This window comes from Mesoplodon densirostris, chromosome 11, assembly GCF_025265405.1.
Source record: "Mesoplodon densirostris isolate mMesDen1 chromosome 11, mMesDen1 primary haplotype, whole genome shotgun sequence".
Classification (NCBI taxonomy): Eukaryota; Metazoa; Chordata; class Mammalia; order Artiodactyla; family Ziphiidae; genus Mesoplodon; species Mesoplodon densirostris.
Window position 1 is genome coordinate 23,523,445 of NC_082671.1, and position 12,392 is coordinate 23,535,836.

The following is a 12,392-nucleotide window of genomic DNA, read 5'->3' on the forward strand; positions in this document are numbered from 1 at the left end:
TTAAGAGTCCGCCTGCCGATGCAGGGGATACGGGTTCGTGCCCCGGTCTGGGAGGATCACATATGCCGCGGAGCGGCTGGGCCCGTGAGCCATGGCCGCTGGGCCTGCGCATCCGGAGCCCGTGCTCCGCAACGGGAGAGGCCACAACAGTGAGAGGCCCACATACCGCAAAAAAGAAAAAAAAAAAAAAAAAAAGAAAAGTACCTACAAAAACAAACCCAAAACAATTAAGAAAATGGTCATAGGAAAACACATATCGATAATTACCTTAAATGTGAATGGATTAAATGATCTAACCAAAAGACACAGGCTTGCTGAATGGATACAAAAACAAGACCCATATATATGCTGTCTACAAGAGACCCACTTCAGACCTAGGGACACATACAGACTGAAACTGAGGGGATGGAAAAAGATATTCCAAGCAAATGGAAATCAAAAGAAAGCTGGAGTAGCAATACTCATATCAGATAAAATAGACTTTAAAATAAAGAATGTTACAAGAGACAAGGAAGGACACTACATAATGATCAAGGGATCAATGCAAGAAGAAGATATATAACAATTATAAATATATATGCACCCAACATTGGAGCACCTCAATACATAAGGCAACTGCTAACAGCTATAAAAAAGGAAATTGACAGTAACATAATAGTAGTGGGGGACTTTAACACCTCACTTACACCAATGGAAAGATCATGCAAAAAGAAAATAAATAAGGAAACAGAAGCTTTAAATGACACAATAGACCATATAGTTTTAACTGATATTTATAGGACACTCCATCCAAAAACAGCAGATTACACTTTCTTCTCCAGTGCTCATGGAACATTCTCCAGGATAGATCATACCTGGGGTCACAAATCAACCCTCAGTAAATTTAAGAAAATGGAAATCATATCAAGCATCTTTTCTGACCACAACACTATGAGATTAGAAATTAATTACAGGGAAAAAAACGTAAAAAACACAAACACATGGAGGCTAAACAATATGCTACTAAACAACCAAGAGATCACTGAAGAAATCAAAGGGGAAATCAAAAAATACCTAGAGACATATGACAATGAAAACACGATGATCCAAAACCTATGGGATACAGCAAAAGCAGTTCTAAGAGGGAAGTTCATAGCTATACAAGCCTACCTCAAGAAACAAGAAAAATCTCAAAAAAACAATCTAAACTTACACCTAAAGGAACTAGAGAAAGAAGAACAAACAAAACCCAAAGTTAGCAGAAGGAAAGAAATCATAAAGATCAGAGCAGAAACAAATGAAATAGAAACAAAGAAAACAGTAGCAAAGATCAATAAAACTAAAACCTGGTTCTTTGAGAAGATAAACAAAATTGATAAATCATTAGCCACACTCATCAAGAAAAAGAGGAAGAGGACTCAAATGGATAAAATTAGAAATGAAAAAGGAGAAGTTACAACAGACACCGCAGAAATACAAAGCATCTTAAGAGACTACTACAAGCAACTCTATGCCCATAAAATGGACAACCTAGAAGAAATGGACAAATTCTTAGAAAGGTATAACCTTCCAAGACTGAACCAGGAAGAAATAGAAAATATGAATAGACCAATCAAAAGTAATGAAATTGAAACTGTGATAAAAAATCTTCCAACAAACAAAAGTCCAGGACCAGATGGCTTCACAGGCGAATTCTATCAAGCATTTAGAGAAGAGCTAACACCTATCCTTCTCAAACTCTTCCAAAGTATAGCAGAGGGAGGAACACTCCCAAACTCATTCTACGAGGCCACCATCACCCTGATACCAAAACCAGACAAAGATACTACAAAACCAGAAAATTACAGACCAATATCACTCATGAATATAGATGGAAAAATCCTCAACAAAACACTAGTAAACAAAATCCAACAACACATTAAAACGATCATACACCATGATCAAGTGGGATTTAACCCAGGGATGCAAGGATCCTACAATATACACAAATCAATCAATGTGATACACCACATTAACAAATTGAAGAATAAAAAACATATAATCATCTCAACAGACGCAGAAAAAGCTTTTGACAAAATTCAACACCAATTTATGATAAAAACACTTCAGAAAGTGGGCATAGAGGGAAACTACCTCAACATAATAAAGGCCATATATGACAAACCCACAGCAAACATCATTCTCAATGGTGAAAAACTGAAAGCATTTCCTCTAAGATCAGGAACAAGACAAGGATGTCCACTCTCACCACTATTATTCAACATAGTTTTGGAAATCCTAGCCACGGCAATCAGAGAAGAAAAAGAAATAAAAGGAATACAAACTGGAAAAGAGGAAGTAAAGCTGTCACTGTTTGCAGATGACATGATGCTATACATAGAGAATCCTAAAGATGCCACTAGAAAACTACTAGAGCTAATCAATGAATTTGGTAAAGTTGCAGGATACAAAATTAATGCACAGAAATCTCTTGCATTCCTATACACTAATGATGAAAAATCTGACAGAGAAACAATCCCATTTACCACTGCAACAAAAAGAATAAAATACCTAGGAATAAACCTACCTCGGGAGACAAAAAAACCTGTATGCAGAAAACTATAAGACACTGATGAAAGAAATTAAAGATGATACCAACTGATGGATCCATGTTCTTGGATTGGAAGAATCAACATTGTGAAAATGGCTATATTACCTAAAGCAATCTACAGATTCAATGTAATCCCTATTAAATTACCAATGGCATTTTTTACGGAACTAGAACAAATCATCATAAATTTGTTTGGAGACACAAAAGACCCCTAATAGCCAAAGCAATCTTGAGGGGAAAAAACGGAGCTGGAGGAATCAGACTCCCCGACTTCAGACTATACTACAAAGCCACAGTAATCAAGAATATATGGTACTGGCACAGAAACAGAAACATAGATCAATGGAACAAGATAGAAAGCCCAGAGATAAACCCATGCACCTATGGTCAACTAATCTATGACAAAGGAGGCAAGGACATACAATGGAGAAAAGACAGTCTCTTCAATAAGTGGTGCTGGGAAAACTGGACAGCTACATGTAAAAGAATGAAATTAGAACACTCCCTAACACCATACACAAAAATAAACTCAAAATGGATTTGAGACCTAAATTTCTAAGACTGGACACTATAAAACTCTTAGAGGAAAACATAGGAAGAACACTCTTTGCCATAACTCACAGCAAGATCTTTTTTGATCCACCTCCTAGAGTAATGGAAATAAAAACAAAAATAAACAAATGTGACCTAATGAAACTTGAAAGCTTTTGCACAGCAAAGGAAACCATAAACAAGACTAAAAGACAACCCTCAGAATGGGAGAGAATATTTGCAAATGAATCAACACACAAAGGATTAATCTCCAAAATATATAAACAGCTCATGCAGCTCAATATTAAAAAAACAAACAACCCAATCCAAAAATGGGCAGAAGACCTAAATAGACATTTCTCCAAAGACATACAGATGGCTAAGAAGCACATGAAAAGCTGCTCAACATCACTAATTATTAGAGAAATGCAAATCAAAACTACAATGAGGTATCACCTCACACCAGTTAGAATGGGCATCATCAGTAAATCTACAAACAACAAATGCTGCAGAGGGTGTGGAGAAAAGGGAACCCTCTTGCACTGTTGGTGGGAATGTAAATTGTTACAGCCACTATGGAGAACAGTATGGAGGTTCCTTAAAAAACTAAAAATAGAATTACCATATTATCCTGCAATCCCACTACTGGGCATATACCCAGAGAAAACCATAATTCAAAAAGACACATGCACCCCAATGTTCACTGCAGCACTATTTACAATAGCCAGGTCATGGAAGCAACCTAAATGCCCATTGACAGATGAATGGATAAAGAAGATGTGGTACATATATACAATGGAATATTACTCAGCCATAAAAAGGAACGAAATTGGGTCATTTGCTGAGACGTGGATGGATGTAGAGACTGTCATACAGAGTGAAGTAAGTCAGAAAGAGCAAAACAAATATCGTATATTAACGCATATATGTGGAACCTAGAAAAATGGTACAGATGGACCGGTTTGCAGGGCAGAGATTTGAGACACAGACGTATAGAACAAACGTATGGACACCAAGGGGTGAAAGCAGTGGGGTGGTGGGGATGGTGGTGTGATCAATCGGGCAATTGGGATTGTCATGTATACACTGATGTGTATAAAATTGATGACTAATAAGAACCTGCTGTATAAGAAAATGAATAAAATAAAATTTAAAAATTAAAAAAAAATCTGGCTCAATTTTGGTTTCTAACAATTAAAGTTGCACAGTAATGAAATCAGTTGTCTCACAAAAAAGTAGTGAGATCATTGTAAATGGAAATATGCAGGCAGGTGCTAAAAACTGAACTGTAGGACTGCCAGTCTCTTTCCACCCTAAGATCCTACGATTCTTTAGGTCCAATTTATCAAATACCTTTCCTCCAGATTACCTTCACCATGTCTCACTGATGTAAATCAGTTGCTCCAGGATTTCATAACTTTGTTGTAATATCTGAATTTAGGCCATCTCTACATCAAGTCACTATTGTGTGTGTCCAGCTTCACGAACATGGTTTGTGGCTCTTGCCTGTGTAAGATGGTCCTCCTTTAGGTTATCCTCAACATAATTATCAGGTCTTGGGGAAGCTACTTGAAATTGCTTTAAAGGCTACATATCACCTTGTAATAATACCAGTGATGTTAACCGTGACAGGGATAAAATAGATGATGGCACCAACTCTCTAAGTGCCAAGCATGTGCTAAGAGCTCTATACATATTATCTCATTGAATCCTCCCAGTAACGCCATAACGAATGTGTTATTATTGTATGTATTTGACAAATAAGGAAACTCAGGGTCAGAGGGCTAAGTACCTTGCCCAGGATAACTGAGCTAGTAAGAGACAGAATCTAAACTTGAACTCTGGTCTGGCTAATGACTCTAAAATGCCTATTGCTAACTACCTTGCTCTACTGCAGTGATTCTCAAAGTGTGGTTGCTGGACCAGCAGCTTCAGCATCACCTGAAAACTTGTTAAAAATGCCAAGTCTCACATCTACTGAATCAGAAACTATGGGAGTGAGGCCCAGCAACATGTGTTCTAACAAATCCTGCAGATAATTCTGCTCACTAAAGTTTGAGAGCTACTGTTCTACTGAACTGAAAATTCACCTCAAAGGCCACATTCTACTTTTTTAACCATATTTTTTTGTACTTGAATTTGAGAGTGTGTGGTGGCTCCTTAATCTGTCTTCACGGGGAGAAACACAAATCCCAAATATGGAAAAGGCAGGTTTCCTGTCCCTTCCCTGAAGTAGGAAGGGTGAGTCCTTGTCATTCTTGATGAGGGGATAAGAGAGTTGCTGCTTTAAACTATAAATTAGAGGGAAACAAGAAGGAAAGAAAGAAAATGCTTCTGGGCTTCCCTGGTGGCGCAGTGGTTGAGAGTCCACCTGCCGATGCAGGGGACATGGGTTCGTGCCCCGGTCTGGGAAGATCCCACATGCTGCGGGGCAGCTGGGCCCGTGAGCCATGGCCGCTGAGCCTGCGTGTCTGGAGCCTGTGCTCTGCAGCGGGAGAGGCCACAACAGTGAGAGGCCCGCGTACCGCAAAAAAAAAAAAAAAAAAAATGCTTCTGCAGTATAGTTAAGCTGTTGTGGTTAGACATAATGATTGAATAGACCAAGAAAACTTGAACTTCCCTTAAAGCCTTTATATACTAATAACACTATGTCTACTTAAATATTGAATAGCTAGAATAAAAATCCTCCCTACATGCATACTTTAAAAAAGAAAGAATATATACCCTTTAGCCTTATGAATAAACACATCAATGGAAAGACTGTTTCCAAGGTAGCATAATCAATGGCAGTTATCATCAAACCTTCTTTGGTTTAAAAATAAAAATCCTTTCAGCTTTGCAGATCATGGTGCCTAGAATGTGACCTTGGTCTTTTCAAGCGTATCTTTAGTCCATAGCACTGTGCAACTCTTCAAATCAGTCTGTAATCTCTTTAACGTCTTCCTGCACGTGCAGTTTTAAAGCTCAGCCATCAGCACATAAACCACCCTTTACTCCAAGGTCTCTGGAGATACCTGTGGCCAGTCACTTACAAGGGCTTTCACAAGGTCACGGGGGTCAATATGCGTGGTAGGTAAGTCCTGTGTAAAACAGGATGACTCCTCCACAGGTGCAGGTCTACCTGAGGAAGGTAGCGAGTGGCTTTTAAGGTCTACAGAAATGAAGTAAAACAGGATTGCCTTGCTTCACACATGTGTGAACACAGCAGAGCTCACTCACAGGACCCCATACCAAAGGCGAAATAAGTACATTCCACCTGCGAGCCTTGACTAAATAAAAGAGTTCCTGGACTGGAATATGTGATGTATTCTGTTATCTGAGATTGCTCTTGGATGTCTGGATCTGCAGCTAATGTTTTATTATATCCCTTTAGCCTTCCTTCCTTCCAGAAAGAATTGTAGGAAGGCAGTGAGCTAATGGATAGCAATCAGCATCCATCCATGTGGACTTCACTAACCCCTCTCCTCTAATACATCTAAGTGAAGCCCATGTAAACTACCAGCACTCAGGCATGTAGGAAGCCAAAGGACTGGGACAGGCCACCATACGTCATAATAAGTCTAAGGAGTTAGCTATACACTATCTCCTATTAGTGAAACTCATATTTGAACATTATGTCCCATAATTTTAATGGGAAAACTGGAGAAGATCCCTCCCCCACAAAAAAACTAAAATAATACACCCTGGACATTATCATTCAGCAGGCACAAAAGGGGTTAAGATATACTAACTAAAATTAAGTGCTATCTATCAAAGATTCCTTCCCTCCTTTCTTCATTAATTCATTTACTCAATATTAACAGAGCAAAAACATACGCTAGACAGTATCTAGAAGATGCCAGCCAGCTCCATGTGTCCTCCCCAACCCCCCAAAAAGCCAAACATGAGAAAATGGACTCAAAGTAAAAAGCAGACTGTATTTTGACTGACATGAGTGCAAGCAGCAGAGGATTCAAGTACCGGAGCACACTCCCAAAGAAGATGTGGAATAGGCAACAGTGGGCAGTGAGGGGTCCTAAATAGTCTGCAGGTACCTACCTGCCCGAAAGCAGTATCAAAGACCTCATGAGATCTCTTCCATCTATGGTTTATAATTGCATTCATGATACAAGGTCGAATGCAAATTGACCTCTGCCAAATATCATCTCTAACCAATGTAAAAAGGCTACTAAAATTCCATTTACTAACAGGCCATTAGGGTCAGTTGTAAAAGTGAAAATGAACACCTTGCTGCCATATACACTGTACTGGCATTTTGAGTACATTAACTCATTAAATCTCACAGTCTTATGAAACTCAGTCACAACTTTTTGAATGTAACAGATGACATCCAAACATAGTGGGTTTCATTCTAAGTTTTCATCCAGATGCTTGATACTGTTTAGTCAAAATATATATCAACAACCTGACTAAACATGAAGTAGCATTTAATGATCAACGTGTAACTTACCCTTGCCATATCCACCAAGAAGTTCTCAAATAATTTCCAAATGTGGTTACTTGTGTAGATTTCTTTCATTTCCACTTCAGTGTCAACGTAACAGTGATTAACAAAATTCACATAAGCGATTTTAACCTGTGCAAGTTTCAAATAGAAAAGAAAGTGAGTTTTTTCTTTATTCTTCATCTTCAAATACCTATTATGAATGGTTATGTGAAACTGTGTTATTTCCTATAGTAAATTATAGTATACTTTGGGTGTGCCCAGAGAGCGTTCCCATCTCCTTTCTTTTACTAAAACACTCCACCCCCGACCCAGGGTAAACACATGACCTAGTATTCCATTCCCCTGGGCCCAGTGACTGGTGTGAGAATGTGAACTTCATGTAAACCAAGTCTAACATATTTCAGACACTAGGAGTCAAAAGTATTCCCTTTCCCTCTCCCCCTCCCCTTCCCCCCTCCCCTCCCCTTCTCTGTCTCTGTCATTCATTCATTCATATTCTCTCTCTCTCTCTCTCTCTCTCTCTCTCTCTCTTTCCCCCTCTCTCATTGTCAAAATGGAACAAGGTCAACCTGGACTCCAAGACCCATCTTCTCCAGGTGTGTGGAGGAAAATTATGCTCAGATAAAGAGAATGAGGAAAACCACAAAGGAAAAGGGAACGAGAGATAGAAGGAATTCTGACGTTGTTTGAACCTCCTGAATCATGTGAACAACTATATTTCAAATTCCCAAATACAAGAGCCAATAAAATTCCCTTTTAAAATTTAAACTAGTTTAAATTGGGTTTCTGTCACTTGCAACCAAGAAAGATCTAATACAATGCTTCAATATGTTGACTAAATAATACTTTATTGCCATTCAAGAGCGTTTAAATGACTATTTCTGAGAAGAAGCAGGCTCACAGTTTACCAAAAAAATTGAATTATTTTAAGATGTAGTAAAGTTCCTTTCCAGATTTAGCAAAGTTCCTCATAAAAGACTGGCATGAGTCTCACCAACATATACCATTTCTAAAGTGCATAGGGCAATAGTTTTTGTTTTTCCTTTTCTTTCCTCTTCTTCTCTTTTCTCATCTCTTCTTTTCTTTCCTCTCTCTCTCTCTCTCTGTATAAGAATGTGATGAATGCTATAAACTTCCCCAGAAAAATACACACACATAAAAAAATCATGTAAACAATTTCAGGGTTCATAGAATCCGAGTTAGAACCATAAGGAATACAGGGCCAGCTTTCATGCCCTTAGTACTTATCTCTACCTGACTGAGGTCTGAAGCAAATCTTCCATGGCAGGGTGCCTGTGTCACGGAGACATCAGAGCCATTTGGTGCATTATCATAATCATCTTGACAGCAGTTAATATGCATTCAGTGCTTGCCACATGCCAAACACCTTCAGCAGTCTGTATGTAATATCTTAATTTAATCCTCCACCAACCCTATCAGGTACATATTATAATTATTTCACTTCAAAATTGTGTAAATTGAAGATTAGAAGGTTAAGTAACTTGTTGGAATCAGTCACACAGCTAGAAAGTAATGGATCCAAGATTCTGACTCATTCTTTAATCCATTCGTTCATTCATTCAGAACATACTTATTAAATGTAGGTTCAGGTTCAGACAATATAATGGTGACTACAAACAGACCCAGGTGTTACTCTCATTTAGCTTATAATCTTGGTAAAGAATGTGAAGGCTACAGATATTTTTAACTAATAAAATTCAAATATCAAATTTCAAATTATAGGCTCTTATAGACTCTACTATGGGAAGCCAGGAGGGTCTTCCTTAAAGAAGTAATGCTTGAATCAAGATCTGAAGGATGAAGAGGGGTGAAGTAGGTGAATATAAGAGGTTAGAGTGGTTTGTCCGAGAGAACTGCACGGCCAGAATCAGGACCTCAAATAAAGACAGAACCCACGGACTTACTCACTACACTATGCTTCCTTTCTTTGCCATCTTATTTCAAACCAATCAAGTCATGAAGTACCCTTGGCTTGAGGTATCAACAATTCCACAAAATTTCATAAAAATATACTTTCAAGTCCATCAGTATGTAGGACTATTTGGAAGTAGGGAAGTTAACCTAACCTGATGCCTTTTTTAAGTTACTGTGATTTAAAATGTTTGGGGGCTTCCCTGGTGGCGCAGTGGTTGAGAGTCCACCTGCCGATGCAGGGGACATGGGTTCGTGCCCCGGTCCGGGAAGATCCCACATGCCGTGGAGCAGCTAGGCCCGTAAGCCATGGCCACTGAGCCTGCGTGTCCAGAGCCTGTGCTCCACAACGGGAAAGGCCACAACAGTGAGAGGCCCGCATACCGCAAAAAAAATAAATAAATAAAAATAAATAAATAAAATGTTTGGATTTAGTGTATCACATGTTTATAAACTTTTCAACAATACACCACAATGGTAGAAAAGAAAAAATTTATTGCAATGTACATTCCTGGAAGCCTCGTTAATCTTATTGGCAGACAACCAGCTTCTAATGAGTTTCTTCCCTGCCGTCATGCCAAACAAGAACGGAGGGTAAAAGATGATGTGTGAATAAGGCAAAGTGTGCCCATATTTCCAAGAATGCATCTATTCCATAAAGCAAAGGTAAACCTAGAGAATCTGATAGTGATCCTGCAGTACCATCCTAGCCTCTCCTATTGATCACTGTGAATTATTTATGACGCATCTGTTTTATGCTCAGGAACATACTAGAGATTACAAGTCAATTTTTCAGTTTGATCACAATGCCATGCCTAGAAATTCCTACAGTAGCTTCTAGTAAACTAATAGCGGCTATCCTTTAAAAAGGTTTATCCTCTTTCATAGTTCCTTGTAGAACAAAAGAGTAAAATTTTTATGCTCTTTTAAATGTTCCTAATTGTATAGCTAAGTACAATTCCTTCACTAAATATATTATCTCATTATAAATAATAGTAGGAGGACTTCTGGCACTTATTAAAAATTAATAACAATTCTATAGCTGCTAAGCTTTTGCCAGGCTTACCTCAGGGATGCAGTCGTCATGGGTCACCACCCTCACTATGTCGTCCAGGGGCAGAAGGGAATTGCACTTGATTTCAGTGTAGACATTTTTCCCCTCTGTGCATGCTGCCAGCAACTCCACAAGCGTGATGTGGTAGGCTAAGGGGCCACTCTCATCCCCTCGGTCCCTCTCTGAACACATCATATGAAGAAGGATGGGAAATGATGCTCTATCATTGTAAAATATCAGCACATCTTCACCCCCGTTTATCAACTGAAATGATAATAAGAGAGTCAACATAGCAGTCCAAATGTGCATCCTTGCAGTTATTTCCAAAGGCTTGGTCTATCTGGAAATATGTGCATCTCTTTGTAAAAACACAGATAACACTGCAAATGCAGAACTACACCAAGGCAGGATGGTAAAAAGATTCTAGGCATGTGTCAAGTGATTAGTTATGAATGTTATCAAAACCAGTCAGAGAGACATGGGAGGGGTGGATAGGGGCAAGAATTAAGGACACAGATGAGAGTAAACTGTTCAGTGAGTCACCCACTGAAATTAAACCTGCAAAATATTCCAATGAAGTTACTTCCTTCTACTTCAAATGGCAGACTCCATCGCCAAGCATGAGAGATCTCGTAAGTCTAATTTTACTATAGAATAAAATATCCCCATCTCCTTCAATAGTGACAGAATAAGTAAGCAAGTACACTGGACCAAATGCAACTCTACGAGAATCTGGAGATTCCACGTGTCATGGATGTCGGTAGAGAATGGCGGTAAAAGCAGAGATGGGAGAAATGAAGAGAAAAAGACAACTTTTAAAAAAGAGAGAGAGAGACAAAGAATGAATATGTAGGGGCTTTTAGGACATAAATTTTCCTCCCTGTTTTGTTTATATAACTTCAGTGGAGAATTCCAGCAGGTGGTAATTTTATTGCTCAATCACCGTAATGCCTTGTCTGCTTTGGGGGGAAACTGTATTATTATTTTATTGAGGAATCCACTTTGACTGTCGTGAAGCCCAGGCTGAGTTAACAGTGATGAGTTCTGGAGGTAACTACACCCCACTCCAGACTTCATAACCACTGTCTTCTCTCTCTACCTCAACTGAAAACCCAGACTCAAGAGGTCTCAATCCCTGCCCTCCAATTCCTGGAAGATGCCAACTATGTAAGAGGTTTTGGCAGAGAAGACTTTTGTCTTCCCAGAAGACAAACCCTCTACTTTGCTTTATGAGGCAGATAGCAACCCCAAACCACAGACAGGTCAGGACCTGCGCAGGCCTCAATTCTTATTGTCTATTACAGTACCAAGTTTCTAACCCCAATGTGAAATATTTTGGTGGAGAAGACAGATTATGTAATTTTTTTCTCTATTTTACTTGAATTGGTAAAATATTTAAATTGACAAGACAGTTGGCTTACACTGAAAGTTTTGTTGAAAGTGAATGTATATGGGTCAAAAATTTATATAATAATATAATATTATAAATACTTCTTTACACATAGAAATGCTTCACCTAATAAATGCCATAGGACTGGCTTAACTATTTGCTGCTTTCCCATTTTAAGTCTTTCCATGATGATTTTCCAAAATCAAATTAATTCTCACATTTCTAGGCAATGAAGGGCTAATGTTAATGTAAATACAGATAAGAGGTAAATTTTACAAGTATAAAATGCTCCTTAAATGTTAATAACAATAATTTACGTTTAAAATTCAAGGCTTCAAGCTGAATTAACTTTAACATTTCTATGGGGCAAGAGGGACTCACATTGTACCAATACAGAAACTAATCCCACTCTCAAATTTAAGGTACATAATTATGAAAATCCCCCCAAATCAATATAATCTACTATATA

General features: G+C 38.5%; 1 protein-coding gene across 1 annotated transcript in view; it reads right to left on the bottom strand.

Moving 5' to 3' along the window:
- Positions 1-12,392, bottom strand: part of ITPR2 (inositol 1,4,5-trisphosphate receptor type 2) — a 538,352-nt gene that overhangs the window by 269,256 nt on the left and 256,704 nt on the right. Inside the window, exons 31-32 of the mRNA XM_060113623.1 lie at positions 10,546-10,797; positions 7,551-7,676 (exon numbers count right to left, since the gene is read on the bottom strand). Of these exons, the coding sequence (XP_059969606.1) occupies positions 7,551-7,676; positions 10,546-10,797 (378 nt within the window). The remainder of the gene's footprint in view (positions 1-7,550; positions 7,677-10,545; positions 10,798-12,392) is intronic.